Source organism: Ammospiza caudacuta, chromosome 4 (genome assembly GCF_027887145.1).
Source record: "Ammospiza caudacuta isolate bAmmCau1 chromosome 4, bAmmCau1.pri, whole genome shotgun sequence".
NCBI lineage: Eukaryota > Metazoa > Chordata > Aves > Passeriformes > Passerellidae > Ammospiza > Ammospiza caudacuta.
Window position 1 is genome coordinate 12,912,209 of NC_080596.1, and position 19,658 is coordinate 12,931,866.

The following is a 19,658-nucleotide window of genomic DNA, read 5'->3' on the forward strand; positions in this document are numbered from 1 at the left end:
TCATTGCAAAATAAAGACTCTCATCTTCTGTGCAAAAAGAGCTTTGTTCCAGTCCTGAGTCTCCCCAGACATGCTGCATGACCTCCAGCAAATCACTTGGGATCAGCTATTTGAATGTGATACTTGATGGTTAAATCCTCAGGTTCTCTGAAAATATAAATTTCCAATAAATTCCTTTCTTGTAAAGCAAGCTCTGCTTTTTCTGAGCTTTTGTCTACATTGAATAGGAATAATTAGGATTTCTGAAATGTGGTTTACTGCATTTTCATACTGGGACTTATCTGTTTAAGAGACATTTAATTCATACTCATTTGTTTAGGAGACATTTACATAGCTTTAAAAAATAATTAAAAAAAAAAAAACAAATTAAAAAATTCACATTCTTCAGAAGTATTTCCTTAGTTATTGCAACATTTTGTATATACTACTTCTATGAACTTGATGATGTATATTCCCACTGTATGCATTTAATGTTAGCATACACTGCAGGACACACATCAAAATGTATCACAGGTAATATTTCTGAAGAAACTGTCTTTTTCATTTCCTGACAGCCTCGATTTTCATTGTGCAACATTCAGAACTGGGTTTAGCTATTTTTAAACTGGAAGCACACACTCTAAGGGCTCCACGTCATGACTTACTTGATTTTGTAAGAACCAGTTGAATATATCAGGCATTTATTAACCAAATTACAGGGCTTTGTAGATGTTAGCAAAGCAATATCAAAGTCAGCAGACCGCTGAGTGGAGGGGGGTGTTCCCACCACGTGGCAGAACAGAACGAGCTTTATGCCCAAGTCTACTTCTTGCAAACATATGTTCAGAAAACAATGTGTGACATTTTTCCAGTGGACACGCTCCAAATGGTCATACATTTATCAACTAAACCCCAAATCTTTTCATCTCCTTTTGTAGTATGCTAATCATCTTTATGCTGAATTTAACCTTCATACATCAGCAATCTCTGTGCTCTGTATTTTTCCACTGCTTGATAGGATGGAAACACCATTAAGAATACAAAGCAAAGCAACGCAAAAAGGCAAGTCATTTTTTTTCAGCTGTTTCTAAAATTGAAATACAGCCAAACAAAATGTAATTGATTTTACGTCCTCTCCAGAAAATGTCACTTGTAAATGAGCATCTTTCCAAACAAGCACTGAAAAGGGATTAGAGATGGAAACTCCAAACCCCAATTTACCATTTACAGCAGAGACCTACTTGAAGTTAAGAAACCTCATTGAAGGAGGAAGAGAACAAACCGTCCAAGTTGTCTTAGCTGCTTACCATAGGGCACACGTGGATGGTTTCCATTTGCAATATTATCTGATGCCCCAGCAGCTTCTGTTACTGAGCCAGTAAGGGGAATCGTGCTCTCATCAGATGCTTTGGCACCAGGAAGCTCTTTAAAGACTGGTGTTTCTTCTTCCTGAATTTTATCAAGACTTTCATCTGATATCCTTGACAGTGCAGCATCTTTCTTTAACCGGCCTAAGGAAAGAATAGTACTGTAATTTTAAACCCAACCTATACCTCTCCTTACTTAAGTTTCCACTGTTTGCATCAACAGCATGGTTTAACTTGGCTACAATAACAAAGCTTTTTTTCATACACACACTATTTATTTCTAACACTCTACTATATTCATGTGTGAAAATTCTAGAACATTTTTGTTTCTTCTGATAAAATTCACCAAAGTAGTTAACTGAAGAAAATACTGAGCTGTTCATCTGTTAATGAAACCTGACACTTTTCTCTGCATTTGTTGAGAGTAGCAAAGCAACCAAAGCTGTGATCAGCCCAACTTACTGTAAAGCTAAAACAGTCACTTAAAGATGATCATTCTGACAGGCTTTTTCTCTGATTTTTTCTTAATAAAATATAAACCAAATTATATTCCAGGTTTTATTTTGCTGTTTCTACTAGACTTCAGAACTTAGCACTGCAATAGCTTGCCTAACAAGGTTTTGAATTTCTACCACTGCAGCTTTTTCAGAGCAAATTACACAAAAACATGAGGAATAGTTTAGGCACCTCCTGTCTGTGGGAACTGAACTAGGGTTCAGTTCATGGAATATTACATTTCATCAAATAACTACTTACTTTCTATTTTTCTCTTCATCCAGGGACACACAAAAATCCAGACCAAGACAGCAAATACTAAGGACACACCAATTGATATTAGAGCAATGGCCCACATTGGCAGGATCAGTCCCAGTACTGCAAAGACAAAGCAATAAAACCAAAGCAAGCCATTAATAAACATGACTTAATTATCCCAGTGGAAGAGCAGTCTGTTGCAGAAAAGCCAGTGTCCACAGTGTATTCAAAGCCAACATGAAGGAGCTGATGACTTTTAACACATTACCAGTTACTGCAGTATTTAAAGGCATAGTTGACATGAAAACATTTGCAGGTTTAGTCTTCCCGTTTCCTGTTGCCCCATTGTGATGTTATTTCCCAAAGAGCCCCACATCAGGGCTGCTAAAACAAGTTTGCAGTGCTTTTATAAATGAATGCACATTAAACCACGTTGCCCATTAGGGTTAAGTGTTTAGCTGACCTTTGCTCTGGTCCATAAAGCCTGATGCCTAGCTTGCTCTAAGCCCTTATTTGCTCGCAATATGAGCTTAATGCAGCTGAGGCTTTGCCCTGCAATGCACAGCGACATCAACAACTCATGTTTCTGTCATTATTCCCCCAACAGAGATCCTTGCACTTGTTCAATGAAACAATCTAACTCTCAATGAAGAAAGAGCTTGGACTCTGATCTTTCAAACCCATATATACATTGCCTATCTTGAAACCTACATGATTAATTCATCCTTGTGAGTAAATGTTGCCAGAACAGAGGCCTTGGAGAGTAAATATGTTTTTCCCCAGTATCGAAAATGGAGTCCCACCTTTTTATTCACACACTTTAGAGACTGCTAAGCTGAAACAGAGGGAACATTAAGATTCTTATTTCATTTATTTTGCTTAATGAGTCAGTGCAGAGTGCCTGACCTACTTCTGCAGTACAACTAATGAGGAAATGTGAGTTATACAGCTGATTTACTGTTAACCATCTTGGATACACAGCCAATTAGACTTAAGAGAAATAGTAATGTTACCTTCAAATTGGGAATGTCTCAAGTTTTTATTAATTCCAGTAATGTTATGCTATGGAGTAGGGTCTACCAATTGTTTTTATCTAGTACATCTAATATGTTGGATTTTAGAGAAATATTTCCATTAAAAAAGGTCACTTTCTAAGCCTGCTTTCTTAATTCAGGGCCACATTCAGGAGTCTATCTTCAATTGCCTCTTCATTCATAGTTCTTGGACAATAATCTAACCTAAAGACAACATTTAATGATCAGAGTCTTCAAAAAAGTAGTTGAGATCACTGAACATCTTTGTTCTGAACGCTTTTGCTAGAAGTGTGTGTTTAAATATACACCACTACAGTAAACTATAAAAATATAAATGCAAATACATAAAATGTGAGAATACAAATATACAAACATAAATATAACTATAAAAATTCAACTAATACAAAAATTCAGATATAAATATATATATACATGAATAAACACAAACATGTAAGTACACATAAAATATATAAATATACAAAAATATAAAGTCCTTCAACTTCATTTCCTTCTACTGAGTTGCAATCAAAACACAACACCAAAGACAGGAGATGCATTCAATGAAGAAACAGGTTTTGGAATTCTTATCATTAAAGGAAAACAAAGAAGTCAACTTAAATAACAGTCTTGGAGCCAGATGTGCCAGGACAGTGACTCTGCTGATGTCGGTGAAGGAGTGAAGGTATCACACTGAGAGCAAACAGCACCTGCTGTCCCACCCCACTCTGAACCTTCACTCCTTGATGCACAAACCTAGAACACCTTTGAGAGCTCAGCATGTGCTCAGATTTACAAAGCCAAAGCTGCCTCTCAGTAACTTCCCCTCCTCTAAAGAGGGATTCTTTTCGTAGCTGTGCTCTTCCCCACAAACCAGAGCGATCAGGAGGGTGTCACAAAAACACACGCACAAACAGAAGCACATGGGGAGGTGAATGATTTACTCCTGCCCTTGTTAACTCCTAACACAGGAGGAGATAACCCTGTGGTGTCTGGGTGACACTGGCAGAGCATCCCTACACACTGTGGAAGGCTCCCTGCCGTGCCTCCCCGGCTCACTCACCTGGAGCCCCAGTGTACATGATGGAAAACACGTTAATAGCTATGGTAGCAGCATAAAACACCGGGAGCGCGCGGAGACCATTGGGCACGGGGTCTTCCTGCAGAGAAACCACAGAAAAAAGAAAACATTAGCTGCATTTCACACAGATTATTCATGTCAGCATGAACCTCCATGGGGAAAACGTGCTCCCAAATCAGTGATAGGCAGATGGAGCTTTTGGATGTTAAGGAAAGGAGAGTGACCAGTTTGGTTACACCCAAGTCCACAATGCTGGTCCTGGAAAGTACCAGCACTCTGGGGGAGCTTGACACTGTCAGTGGGAACCAGGGACTCATGCTGTACTTTCCAGTCAGCTGCTGAGTGACCTGGGGGTAGGTTTCTTTCTGCAGGTGTGTTGTCATTTATTTTGTGTACAAGATGAGGAGTCCCTTTCACTTAGCTTTGATGTTTTGGACTTGTGCTACAAGCAGCACAAGAACAAGGCATCCATCTCAAAACCATATTCCCAAGCTCTCTTCTTTGACTGAGACAGCCTGGCACTTCTTACCAGCTAACAGAAACCCCTGAAATCCCAGGTGTCTGGCTGCATTAGGCAGGTGACACACACACAGTGAACAGGCAATGTTTAGCACAGCACAGTGTCTGCTGCCCTCAGCACTCACAAGGAAAGACCCAGCTGAGAGAGCAGCGGAAACGCCGCGTGTGAGCCACAGACAGAGCCTTTGTGAGGGACTGCTCTGGCCTTTCCAGGGGCTCCACGTGTTTGCAAAGAGCCTGGCAAAGCTGAGGGCTGGCTAATGTGGTTTCATTTCTCGCTGCCATGAGCTGCACAAGGGAACTGAGAAAAGGCTGTGGTCCCCCTGCGCTGTGCCTGGTCCCCAAGCAGGATGCAGATGGGCTGCATTTGCAGGGCCAGCTGCTATCCACTGACATCCCCAGCAAGGGCATGGAGCCCTGTAACAGGCCACAGACTCACAAGCCAGAAAGCTGCTCTTTTTTCATGCATGCACATAAGTCACTACCTGCTTATGTCAGAAATTTTACAGATCTTACTGCTTTGTGAATGGCACAGACTGCAGTTGGGAGGCAATTTCCTTAATGTGAATTTTTCTGCCTCTTGAATGCTTAAATATACAGCTTTAATAACAGAGTTCACATGATTTTGATGGCTAATTTGTTAAGTTGCTAGGCTTTAAATACAATAGTGGAACCTTTCCTTATCTTTCATGCAACTTGAGTTATTTCATATTCAAAGCTGAATCTTATCAAATCTATCATCTGTTTTTATCACTGACTTTTATTTAGAGCAGAAATAAAGAAAGATGAAGCTGAGGTTACAGGTGGTGCTATTTATAGCAAAAGAATTAATCCCTCATCTATTTAAGTTCCCTGTATAACTGCTAATATAGTGTCCCTTATTTTAGGTCACTGACATGCTCTTCACTTGCCCATTTTAGCAAGTTGAATGGTGTGAGAGAAATGGAAAAGGCAGTTCAGGTTTCCAGACCATGCTGGGTGGCAGGCAAGTCATCTTTTGCACTGGAGATACATGGACCAATGTTACCTCAGGTCACTAAAACCCACTGATTCAGGTTTCTTGAGAGTCTACAAAATAGGCAGATGCCCATATTTCTAATGCTGGAAAACCAAGACTTAAAATTTCATTACTTTAAAATCCAGCTAGAGTATCTCCAAGGGAGGACTGTTCTGTTTAAATTACAGAGAGAACAGCAATTGTGAGGCTAAGTCAATGCCAGCAAGCTTGTGCTAATACAGAAGCAGCCTCAACGTACTATCCTCTAACCTAATAGAATATACAATATTAATTATCACATAGCACCTTCTAAGCCTCAAATACTTGTCAAATTATTACTGAGAGCTTTCAGAACTGCTAAGAGCAAGTATAACTCAAATGGCTATTAAAAAAATGACTGGTCTCCTGTCCAAAAAGAAGTCAAACTTTCAACTATGGAAATGGCAGCACTCAATGGGAGGCTAAAACACAACCTTCATACCAAGCACTCATTTTAATAGTGGTATTTCTTTACCTTGTTTAAAATGAAGAATCTGATCAGCACAAATAGGATTCCAGACATCAAGCCAGATAACAGTGGGGAAATAAACCAAGAGGCAACTGTGTTGAAGAAAGAATGGAACTTGAAATAAACAGTATTCTTGCATAATAGTTAAGTACATTGTTAATGAGCAATAAATTTCAAACAATTCTCGTACAACTGGAATGAATGTTCTGTATGTTTACTTACAACTGGTGCAACTCAATGTCCACTGACACTCATGAAAGTCAAAGTAATGCTAAGCACCATTAGAAACAACAGCCAAAGCATTTCCTGCTAATTTTGCAAGTTTAGCAATCAAACTCCTTAGGAAAGTTTCTTGTAGTTTGAATATCAGAGTAGACCAAGAAAGTACTGTAATTTCCTAATCACCACGACCATGAATGTCGCAAGCAAATGGAAAGCAACTGCATCTAGTGGGATGACTGGCTGCTCCCAGGGTAAGAGTCTTGAGTTCCAAAATGCCACAGGAACATCAACTGTAATGTATGATGCATGTACATTTTTTGCAGGCCAGCACTGCAAGTGTCCAGGATGATTTAAGTAGGTGGCAAAGCTCCCACTGATTTCAATAAAGCCGGATTAGGGCAGCACTCTGGAAATCTCATCCACGGTGATTTATTGTTTGCAGCATAGTCAACAGATTGATTCTGCTGTCACTGAAAACTCTTTTACTATTGACAGAATTTTAAAAATGCACGTGCATTGCTGAAGTTCTAATATATTACCATGCCTTCAGGTAGAGGTATTAGAATAGATATTTTAGACTGCACCTCAAGTTCCAAAGGCTTCCAAAACAATAAGAAAACACTCCATCACATCCCTGCTTGGATGTGCCACTGTTCTTGGCATTGGGAGGCTGTGAGTTAAACGTGCTGTGTGCCCTGAAGGTGGTGGGTGGAGAAACATGACTGTGGGCATTCACATGATAGCATTCATATTGTTGAGAGCAAGAACAGGGTAGTATGAGCTGCCTCAAAGAGAATTAGAAGAGGAGGAATGTCACCTTGAGGCATGTTTCTTGAGGGACAATGTGCCCCTAGCTTACCAATGGGGAAACACACCTTTTGCCTTACCCCCTTCTCCACTGGAGACACACTGCAGCCCTTAATGAACATGGCACCAGTGCATCTTCTGAATGATGTGACAGGGGTGGAAAATAAATCAATGAGAGTGTGCTATCAGCACAAAGCAGATTTCTGGGAATGTTTTTGCAGGCAACACACACTATTTCACATACTCTCACACATAAAAGGAGACAGCACTTACCAATCTTGACAAGCTGCATCCACTGCACACCCTGTGTGCCAATTGCCACCAAAGAAAATCCAATCGTAGCACCCACAATGCAATGGGTCCCTGATATTGGGAGCTTCAAGAACGATGCAATTAGCTGCCAAACAGCAGAACCTAGAAATAAATGAACCATATGGTATAAACAACAATAATGTAACGCAGAAAATTCTTTACCACGTGCCCACATTCTTTTACAAGTGCTGCCTACACTCCTCATGCATTAGAGAGATCTTCTAAAGAGGGTTTTGTTCCTGTTCTGTCTCTAAAAGCAGAGACTAAGACAGTTTAATAGTAGTATTGAATGGTAAATCTTACTTATGACTGTTTATGACTAAGAGCTCCCCACAATCCATGACAGTTCTGCTTTCAGTATTTACAGCCTGATTAGGTACACAAACTGCTCTCAAACCTCCCTCTTGAGAGCTGACCCTGCAAGCCTCCAGGTGATCAGCATGAGGAGGCATTCACCATTTCACTAGTGAACCACCCATGCTCCTAAAGCTGGATACTACCAGAGAAAGGTTCAAATTGGGGGACAGAGAGATTTCATGCTTCATCTCAGTGATACACACCATCCAGTCCTCTACAGGAAAAATGGACTGAGGAAAGAATACAGACTCTCTCACTGCCTTCATCTGCAGCTCATTGTTGCAGAGAAATTCAAGAAGGATTCCAGGAGAAATTCAAGACTGCTGAAAAGGCTTATGTTAGTCATGGAGAAGCCAAAGATACCCTGGCATAAGGAAATAAGTTCCCCTAACCAACTAAGGGACAGTTGGTAATGGTCTGTAAAGTAAATGCAACATCTGGCATTCCAGCAAGAATTCCAGGAAGAATGCTGGCCAAGAGTACAGGGGAAAAAAAAGTATCCCAAGCACCTCTTTCAGGAGTTAGATCAGACACAGCTGGCCACCAAGCTCTTGAGCATGCAGCTTCATGCTCTGACTCCTTTCACTTTCCAAAGACACAAGATCCCTGCTCCTCTTGCAGCGGCACTAACCTCAGGACAGCAAAATACTTTTGAGAGTGACACCAGCTTTCTGTGGACCCCCCCTAATATTAGAGAATTCTTACAAAGACCTCATTGTAATACTTCATGGCCTTAAGACTAAATCTTCGTTTATTGAGTCACCAGTGGCAGCAATCAGACTGCCATAAGAGATCCTGAATTTTCTGGCTCATGCCTCCTCTCTTAACAGATCTGCAGCAGATACAGGTGATAAAGCAAGGTCACTGAACATATGCTGGCAGACTACCCAAAGTTTCAAGCTCCATCCTCAATTCCAACACAAGAAGATGGTTTGAAGGTCTTGAAACAGAGCCATCTGCAAACAGTGATTTGCTGGTATCGTATGTGGCCGCATTTGGAAGTCAACCAGTTTGTAAAACTGATCTCTCCTGGCATACTATCCCAAAACAACTGTTACTTCTCTTGCTAGTGGAAATTCTAGATCAATCAAGGAACACCTGCTCTTCAATTTTTTGGCTTCTTTTCTCCTGTACTAAAATAAAAATAAAAACACTTTGAAACCTTTGACATGAACTTAGAGACCAGCAAATGGAAGTGAGGAAAAGGAGAAATCAGACGGTTACATCTGAAAGAAGCCAAATAAAAAGATAAGCTACCCATAGATATATAATTACAAAATAGTATAAAAAAAAGGGGAAATGGAACCAAGCCACAGCTGCACTGCAAATGTCTGGTGAGGACTGGGTTTATTGTTGGGGGAAATAGAGGGACTATGGAACTATTTCTTGTTTATTTAACTTCATAGAATCACAGAATGGTTTGTGTTGGAAGGGACCTTAAAAATCATCTCATTCCAAACCCCGTGCCATGGGCAGGGACACCTTCCATTGGAGCAGATTGCTCTACTGAAAACAAGCAGCAGAGAAAGAAACAGGTGGTGCAGGACCAATGGATGGCCTGACAAGGACAATGTATAATCTAAAGAAGTTTAAGGAAGTGTTAAGGAACAGAAGAAACTACAAAGGAAGCCAGAGCAAGACTTTACTCTGGGACTTGCAGTGCTTTAGCTACCTACATCAAAGCTTTAAATCCTCTTTAACATAAAATGTATGTTCTCAACTTCTACCTTCGCAAAACTGACTTAGGAAGCAGGAGGCTCACTAGGCTGGGTCAGAGAGTCCCAAATTCAGACCCTTCATGCCTGTGGACACTGTGGCCCACCCCCTTTCCTCTGGGTCAACATCCCCTGAAGACAGAGGGCTGGCTGCAGCCTGCCCCAGCATTTGGCCAGGGTGCGTTTCACACTCCCCTGCCACTGAGGGCACCTCGTTCTCCTTGGGCTCCAGTGCTCAGTGCCAGCTGTGAGCCCACACCAAACACCAGGTCACCTGCAGGACTAGATTAGTACTTGGCTCTGCTAATCCTGGCTGGGATGTCCTCTCTGTTGGTGGCATCTCCTCAGTCGCATCAGCTGCTGACTTCAGCTTGCACCAGAACCTCCAGAACAACACACTGGCACGTCCTGACAATACCCTGACAGCTAATTGATGCTGGGCAAGCACTACAATCTACCCCCAAGAGCAACAGTCCTTACCTTCTCATCTGCCAAATAAACAACATCTGAATGTGCTGCAAATTACTACAAAATGCTACATATTAAAACTTTAATCCCATTACTTCCCGCTTCCTTTTCTCTTAGGAGAAAAGGCTGACCTGAAAATTACATCTGCTGTTTGCTGCAAGCATCAAAGGATCTTCCACCAACATCTGGAAAGAGGATACAGTGACTTTTGGTCTCTCCCAGACTGTTGACTCATTTAAGCCTCATTGAAATTCAGAAGCTAAATCCATTTGCAAAAACATAATCATGAGACATGAGAGAACAGGGTGGGGGGAAATGCAGAGCAAAAACAGAAAAAGTAAACATCCAAAAAGGCTAAGAGAAAACACAGAAAAAATATCATACATCCAGAGAAAAGCTGGAGACGGATTTGAGGAAAAAAAATACTGAAATCTGCATTTTGTAACTTGTGATTAATTCTGAGACTTATAATGTGGAATTTCTTCCTAATGCCCCTACTGGAGGAAGGGAATGCAACTGGTCATGAAGTTCACACAGGCTTATGTAAATAGGCATGCAAATAAGTTGTTTTCTTTGAGCTTCTGGCCAGTTGCCTCTGCAGGGGGTATCTGAGACTTAAAATTTTGCCCTGCTAGGATCAGGAGACCAGAAATAGATCCAGGGAAGAAAACAGACCCTTCCTTCAAAGGGAATCGGGAACACGCAGGTCACTCACACTCCCGGCGCTGCGCAGTGCTCCCAGCTCACCCATGGGAGAGCCTGAGCCATTTCAGCAAGCACAGAGATAACAGGTGCCAGTGGGATGGGGCTAAATAGCCACCCTGCACCTTGAGGGAAAGAGCAAACACCTCCAGCTGACCCTGCAAGGGATCAGGAGAGAGGGACTGATGGGGTGGAGGGGCAGGAGCACCTGAGGTGGGCTAAAGTGGGGCCATCTGTGGAAGTGGCTGCTGCCCCAGTGATCTCTTGGTGACCAACCCCTCTGCCCCTTGGGCAAGGAAAGGTGCCCAATCTTCAGGAGGCTCAGAAACAGCCACAGAACCTTCCCACTCTCAGGCACACAAAGGCACCTCTGACAACTCCCGAAACTGTCACTCAATGTCCATTTCAAACCATAAAAAATAAAAGAAATTTTTTTAAAAGGCACTCAATTTTCCCTTTTCCCAAAGGAAACAGGAAAATAAGCGCATGTAGTAAATCTCTGCACAGACTCACCTAACTCCTGCGCAGGTTTCACATAAAAAGTGTGAGGAGGTCAGAAGGGATAGGTGGAAATAACATTTAGATCAGGTTCAAGTAGGTTTAAGGAAGAAAATGTTCAAGTGGAACATCCCTCTGAAGCAGAGGATGCTGTGGTGCCTGTGTAAATCACCAGGCTGCCAGACCGAGGTGGGAGGGCTGGCCCCTTGCCGGGGCTGCCTCTCCCACTGATAAAGGGTTTCCTCCTGCTGCCCTGTAAGAGCAGGTTTGCTCCTGGAGGGAGCTGTCTAAAAGCGCACAAAGCCTCTTGCACATAAACAAAGAGTAAATACCGTGGCTTAATGTTACTTACCTCAGAATATGCTGTTTGTTCTGAACAGAGATTTAGTTAACTACAAACACAAGCAAGGGGAGCAGACTCTAAGAGCTGACCTGCTGTCATTTGGGTCAGAAAAACTAAAAAGACCTTAAATGTGTGATTATTTTTACTGCTCCCTTAGTTTTGCAGTGGGTAAGGGTGAAACGTAGGACTAATTGCAATCACTCAGCCAGGCAATCAGTTTACAGAAGTGTTTGGATTTTATGAAACTTTTTAAAAAGGATTCTTTCTCATACACACTCATTGCAAACTGCTGATTCTGTAGGATCTTCGGTACAGACACAAATGCTAAACTTTTATATTTTCCATTTACCATCACAAAAATCTCCAAAATAATTTTTTTCAGCGTCTTACACACATATAGGATCCACTGTGTTAAACATTCCTTTTCATCTGTTAGTTAAGTGACTGAACCACTGAAAAATGTAAATTGTTAGAAGTATTTTAAAAAAACATAGGAGACTTAGAAAGGAACACAGGCCCCTGCATTCACACAAAAACAGACGTGCAGGTCCAGAAGATGGGAAGACTGAATTAACAATGCTCACAGTTAAGAGGGTGACAAACACAGAACAAACACTACTTGGAATAGGAAAGTGTTACTTACCAACCATTGCACTCACTTCTCCTGCCATCAGCAGCGGGACAGTGTTGTTGTACAGGTTAACATCAATGATACCTTTCCGAATTGTTTCTCCTACTTTCGCTCCCAGTAACACTGAGCCAGTGGTTTCAAAAACTGAAGCCAAAATGCAAGCCTGGCGTAAAGTAACAACACCAGAGCCCACGGCCGTTCCGAAAGAATTTGCAACATCATTCGCACCGACAGAAAAAGCTAAAATAAAAGCAATGATAAAACCCACAATGACCATCCACAGGTAGTCATCCATTGCCATCTTTCCCCAAAGTGTAGATTAGCTTCCCCTTTGCAAATAGTTAATAGTCAAGGCTGGAGGGCACCGCCACGGATTTGGAAAGCAGATTTCTTGTAAACAATGAGTTCTCTCTGGAAAGTGCTGGGTAGTGTTAGAATGTGAAGAAACTGCTAACTGCTGATTTTCGAACTACTATAAATACTGTTCATTTGGCTGCCTTCGGTCAGCAGTGAAACACATTCCATATTTTGCTTCCAAACCGGTAGGACTGAGATGTTCTGTCCTGCAACAGAGGAAAAAAAAAGAAAAAAGAAAATTAAAATAAAAGGGTGGAATACTCAGCAGAGCTCATAACAATGCGTGTTTTCAGAAGTAAACAGATGATTTAAACCCATTAATGGGGTCCTACCTCAGCATGTGACTGCTCTAATCATAAAGCAATTCAGAAAAGATTCAAATTAGGTCGCCTCCAATGCAATATGTTTCTTGCAACATCACTGACCAAGAAACTCTTTTGAGCAATTTAAAAGGATTTAGAAAGTTTGAGAATTTGTTTGTGTTGAATTTACCAAGCAGGGCAACAAGCCCCCTTTCTAGCAGGACGATTTCTCTTGGCTTTTGCACCCAGAGAATATAAGACAAAGGGTACACAGACCATACCACACGGCCTGACTCCCAGCTGATACAGAACACCTGACCACTGACCTCAGCAGAGCTCTCAACATTTATCAGCTGCAGCCATGGATATGCTCCTTTGAAAAATCATTTTATATGCATGTCTGTCTAGGAAATACCACTGAAAATACTCTGAAGAACATTAATATTCATCTGTTGTTGCTATCACATCCCATGCTGCAAGAATACAATTTCTTTGAAGCTTTTCAGCCACTGAAACAGCACAATAATTTCAATATTTCCATGTATCCCTACTGGTTTAGAGAAGTCTATGAAAAAGGTGCAAGGAAATCATTGAACTCTGATTTTTCCTATAGATAGTTACCAATTATTAACAGTTATTATATTCAAACTATTGTCACAGATATCTTTGTGTATTTATTTTGACAGTTTAAGTTTTATGACTGCCTTTTGAATTACATCTTTCTTAGTCCAATAAAAGAGTAAGCTTCTTCAAAGCAAAAAAAGGATATGGAGAAAGGGAGTTTAAAAATAAAACCTTCATCATCCAAAAGACTGTTAAATAGAGTGATCAGGCCCACAGTGACAGGAAGATGGTCAAAAGCTAGAAGCAAATTTTCCAAATCCCCTGCCTCCTCCAAGGGCCAATTCCCTTCTGTTACTGGCCCCCACAAAGACATCCTGTGGTCCTGTGGCAAGGGGTTAAATGAACATTTAGCAGCAAATATGCATCAGCCAACTCCACCTCTTTGAAGAAGCACTTCCAGAGACCAGGGGATGTCAGATTAAAGCCCTGAGCCCACCTCATGCTCACTATTTCCCCACAGTCACTCCAACACAATGTTCCCAAATGGACAGTTTCAAGATCATGCTTAATTTCTTTCAATGATCCAAATGCAATTTGAGTCCTGCAGTAGCAGGGAGGAAGGGTCTCTGAAACCCCTGAAATAACAGCAAAGTTAAAAAATTAAAAGAGATTTTGCATACTCCTGAGGTGTCGGATCCTTGAGAACAACCAGGAGGAAAATAAAACCTCTACCCATAAGTGTTTCCTAGAAAACTCTAAAATTGATGTCAAGGACTGATGCTTTCTCTGCAGAAACATATTCAGCAAAAAAAGATGTCTCTCTTTCTTTCTGCAGGCTCCAAACTGGCTGGACAACTGTTGCTCCAGTCTTTTCCAGACATGGAGCAGATATCAATCCTTGAATGCCTTGCACTCTAAAATAACATTTCAGAAGGTCTTAATGGCTAAAAACATTTGTATAAGGATTTTTATACTATGAGATAACATGAGAAAACAAAGCACCAAAGCATGTTTTCTGTTTGAAGACTTGTTGCTTTTTTATAATTCATGAGCACTCAGCCCATTGAGTGGAAAAGGACTTGACAGAAACAGAAAAGGCTAATGATATTTGGAAGAAACAATTACAGTTAACACTTGTTTGCCTGTGAATGAAAACCAAACCCCACTAAAAGCATTTGTTAAAAAATTTCTATTATGCATGTCAGATTTTTGCTAGGAGATGAAGTTCTGGACTAGGGTCCTTCCTTGATCCTGGAGATTAATGATTAAATTCTTCATCCTGCATGCATTTCCACAGTACCTTTGCCAAGTTAGCCTCAGTGCCCCAGTTTCTTCTCCTGAAAATGGGCAAAGCTGACTGAGGTCCATGCATGCACCCACAGAATGTGATTAATTATACAAGACCCATTTCTTTGGACCAGCTAGATAAAAGCACACCCTTATTCCCAACAGAGATCTGTCCTTCCTCCACTTATCAACCAACCTACCAATTTATTGTGGTGGCCCAGTTCCTGGGACTGAGAGAAAGAGCAGGGCCATTGTGACATTGCCCCACCACAAGAGAGTTCATGGGACAATGTTTGCCAAATCTGGCTGCTCCAGCCAGGGCGAGTTCTTGCAGTTTCCAAAATAAACCGCTAACTCACAAGGCTGCCTTTATTAGCTTCCCTGAGAAGAGGGTGGGGTGAACTCCTCCAGATGGTCCCGAAGAAATGAAGACTTCAAGAGTGCGTATGTGCGCTCCTAAATCGCCTCATGGAGGCCAGAGAGCCTCCAGGAGACTGCCAGCAGGGCTTCTGGCAAAGGGCTCTCAGAGGCAGCTACACAAACTCCCTCCCTGTGAAACAGGATACGTGGCCTCAGGAGAAAAGGATGTCTTAAGTAAGAAGTCACCCCTCCTGTCATTTTATGCAAGGTGATGGTTCAAAATAGAGCTTCCTCCAAAACTTGAGAGGCTCAACTGTGTTGGCACAAGCAACAGCACAGCAGCAGCCAAGCTGTGTCTTTAACAAGATGGAAGTCAAAAGGAAAAAGGAAATAAACACATGTTTAAAAATTACCATGTAGGCTGCCTGTGAAGGGCTAGGTGTTACTACTTTCAACCTTAAAAAACGGTAAAAGATTTTAAGTGCTTATAGAAAAAAAGGGGAAAAACGGCACATTTCTGCTGAGAAAGTTTTCAGAAATGCAAAATATCCTGCAAAGCAGGCCAATGACTAAATACAGACTAAATCTTAGTCTGCTTCTTTCTAGAGCCCAAAATACATTTGGCATGCTGAGACATGCTGAACTATGCCCCTCATCACCTAATGTAACCCAAGAGCTTGTGATGTTGTTTAATGGGATGAAAAATAAACTGGAAAAGCACCACGCAGGAGGGAATGGCAGGTGATCTGCTGCACATGTAACACCTGGAAGTCACCAGCCTGTGTCTCTCCTGTTCTCATATTTCATCAACGTGCCTCTATGCAACCCAAATGCAATTCAACCCTACCTGCTGGGTGCTGGGAGATCCTCCCAGTCACCTCTGGGACTGACACCTCCTCTGCAGTCAGGTGTGCTCTGCCACCACAGCACACTCGGTGGAAAAGAACATTTCCCTATTTAGGCTTTGGATAACTCTTCCTGAACCAGCCCAACTTGTTCTGCCATGCTGCAAGCTCACACTTGGGCACTAGCAGGGCAGAGGAATTGTGTTAGGACCAGGAGCTGCGGGACCTGAAGCTGGGGCATGCATCTCTGATGGATGGAGAGAAATGCACAGAGATGGCATTTCAAGCTGGAAGAAGCTAATTCTGCATTAAGGCAAGTTTTTTAGCTAATAGAGTTTCCTTATGGTCCACAGTCAGTGCACCATACTTACAAGGTTTGAGTAGAAGCCTTTTAAATGGACTTAGAAACTTGCACCTCAGCAAGAAAAATTTGATTTTTGGAAATGCTAAGCACGTCCCTCTGCCTCACTGGAGATGATCCAGACACTGCCCTCAGACTGTATTTTATTATTCACTAAACAGCTTGTTATAACTCTGTCAAGACAGAGTGCTATTTCCTCCCTAAGGGAGAGATGAGAACAAAACCTAGGTAAAAAAACACCTCAATACATGCACAATGACAAGTGAATCCTCAGGAAAAAGTTAGGATCTCGTGTTAAGCATGAGATCATTTTAGGACATGTTTATATACAGACATTCACTAAGACAGGTCTCCTGGAAGCTGTTCAGAGTACACTACTGAGCCTGGACAAGTTTTAGTGAAAAAAATAATACTAAATTTGAAAATCAGAGATGTCAGGGTTTGGAGATTTTTGTTTTTGCTAAACAAATTGGTGCTAAAGAGAACAGAGAAGTATCAAACAGCAGGAATTAATGGATAAATAAAAGCTCAGGACTAAGTTCAAATTCTAAGGAAGTAATCAGAGTGCATTACCATCTAGCAATCCGACTGTGTGACATAAAGTAACAGAGATCCCATAAATTCCCTTTAATATTTTCTTCACTGAAAATTAGGGAAGAACCTACAGCATTTGTAAGGCACTGAAAGTATGCAGCTCATACCATATATAAATCATGCTGCATGCAGCTCTCCTACCCTCAGAAGCTGCCCCACGCTGCAGCTGAAAATTTTCTTGTGCTCTGGATGGGACAGAGATTCTGAGACATCCCAGTTTTAACTGATTTGTTGTTGCCCAAGTATGAACAAAAATCAAAGGACAGCAGCTAGCGTAGCATTTCCCGAAATAATTTATATGACTACTCCACTTTGCATTATGGCAAGGCAGACAAGGGAGGACAATTTCTTTTCCTCTGCCGTGTTGAAAACAGTACATGTTTAATGATTGACAGCAGCACTGGATTTGTACTGACAGGCAGGTTCACTTCTAGTTACCAGTGGGGGAAAAGTCTGTCTAAAATGCTTACCAGACAGCAGCTCCTGGGAGGTTAGTCCATATCCTCTCTTTTATATCCTCTGCTTTTTATATAAAACCAATCTGTCAGGTTCCCACCTATGTGTATAAACTCAGGCCAGATCTGGCATTCCAGTCTCCGGGTACTGAAGCAGCACTGCATAGAAACCAAGCCTGGTTTATAACCAGAGCTACTAACGTAGTTCTTATCAATAGTCCTTATCATTTCCAGTTCATGCTCAGGCCACAAGGCTCACAAATTATTTACTTTAAATTACTAATGCTACATTCATGATATGAAAGGTAGTATTGAATCAAGTGGTTCAAGACTGAGAACATCCCTATATGGCTCTAAATTACATGCACAGGACTTGTCACAAGGCCAAACATTATGCAAGTTTAATGCTCCAGTACACAAAAAGCACTTTGAACTTACTATAAAAAAAAAAAATCAATTACCACATCAGCAGAAGCAGGTTTTTCTATCAATCAGTTCCTATTTTAACACAGTCACAATGTGTTTAAGCATACTTCATGCTACTACTTGATATGGAAACAAACTGAAGTTGATAGCTTTCCAAGGATTCCTGTCCAGTTTAACATTGCAGAGAGGGACTGTCACTGTCAGCTCCCAAAACTTCCAGAGGATGCTTCCTTTTCCTAGTCCCTATCAACCTTCTGTTCCTACCACTGAAAGGTCAAAAATGCATATAAAATATCTAGCATGAGATTTTATGGCTGAAAACATTCACTAAAAACACAGACAGCAGTCACTTTAAGCAATTCTCCAAACAAGTAAGAAAGGTGAAGTATCAACAAACTCTCATGCATTTGCTGATAAACATATTTTTCTCTAACTAAAGGACAATTTGATCCTTCAGTGACTGAACAAAGTCTTTCTAGCAGGCAAGCAGTTTTTATGACTCAGTACCGGAGATTTTCAAGATCCATTCAGAGAAAACAAGTGTTCATGGTTACAGAAAACAAGTTTTATAAAAGAAAACCATGCAGAGAAGTCTTTAAAACTCACCCAGTATTTAAAAGTTCTTTCAAGAGAAAATGAGCAAAGTTCTTCTAGCAACCTTCCCTCCTGATCAGAAATACAGGCTGAAGTCTAAAATAGATATCCTATCATTCAGCACAGTCACATCTGAACATGCAAACTTTCAGAGGGTAGAAAGAGGGCTGTAACTTACACCAGGCAGTCCGGGGATAAAATTCACTCCGGCACAGGAGGAGAGCACACAAGACAACACTGAGAAGCATCAATGCGAGTCCAGACTCTTATTCAGTAGGTGAAAATCTGCCTCCTCTTAAGCAAAGAATTCTGCTGGGGGTGGGCACTGATAAAACACAACACTGCGTCACGACTGCACCAGAGAGACAAACCAATCCAATGAAGCTCGTATTAAAAGCAACAAAACGTTCCCTTCCCCCTCCCCACCCCCAGGCATAGGCATAGACAAGAAAGGAAATCTCATTTTTGACTGTCAGTTGGGTGTTTTGGTGGGATCAGGTAATCTCTGAGGAGTCCCAGATCTTTTATTTGCAAGCACATTTAAATGCACTTTTAATTCACGTGCCTGTGACAGTAGGGTATGCAGATCCAATTTGGGAATGATGTTGCACGCTTGCTACTTTATCCATGTCAGTAGAGGTCCCACAGGCTACACAGACTGCAGAAAGTTAAAGATGTGCACGAGTTTTGTCTGGATCGATGCCTAAGCAAACAACTTCACTTTCAACAGTTCAGCCTAAATTATCCAATCCAGATTCCTTCAACCGCTTTCCTTTAAGTGGGAAACGTTTTTTTGCACATAAATCAAGGCAAAACTAATGTTTGCCTAAAAGTACCCGGCTTAGCTTTATATAAAATAATTGCTTTAAGACCATATAGTGCCATTCAGTTATCATATTCAGCAAAAAGGAATTAAAATCAAAACTGCATTGTCACAGTTAAAAATCTGACTGACAAAAATTTATTTGCACATCTTTATGGTTTATAAATTTATCTGCTAGGTTTTACTCCATTCAGAGTCACTAAAATGTGTGTAATGATATTAGAACTTAACATAATTAAATCTGTACATTTTCCGCGTCCTGAACATTTGAGAAAAACCAAATAAATTCAGTTTTGTAAACACAGACTTGGAAACATAATCCTGCCTGATCTATTTTTTCAAGTTTGAATAATGGATATTTCCTAACAAGAAGTCAAAAGTTTTCTGAATTGGTTAAATT

General features: G+C 41.1%; 1 protein-coding gene across 2 annotated transcripts in view; it reads right to left on the reverse strand.

Annotated features, from left to right (window-relative positions):
• SLC20A2 (solute carrier family 20 member 2) overlaps nt 1–19,658 on the reverse strand; it is a 56,631-nt gene that overhangs the window by 19,467 nt on the left and 17,506 nt on the right. Inside the window, exons 2-8 of one of the 2 annotated variants that reach the window (XM_058803187.1) lie at nt 18,614–18,760; nt 12,303–12,853; nt 7,538–7,678; nt 6,242–6,327; nt 4,194–4,290; nt 2,103–2,219; nt 1,287–1,490 (exon numbers count right to left, since the gene is read on the reverse strand). In XM_058803187.1, the coding sequence (XP_058659170.1) occupies nt 1,287–1,490; nt 2,103–2,219; nt 4,194–4,290; nt 6,242–6,327; nt 7,538–7,678; nt 12,303–12,591 (934 nt within the window). In that variant the 5' untranslated portion in view covers nt 12,592–12,853; nt 18,614–18,760. The remainder of the gene's footprint in view (nt 1–1,286; nt 1,491–2,102; nt 2,220–4,193; nt 4,291–6,241; nt 6,328–7,537; nt 7,679–12,302; nt 12,854–18,613; nt 18,761–19,658) is intronic. The other variant, XM_058803188.1, reaches the window with a different exon arrangement.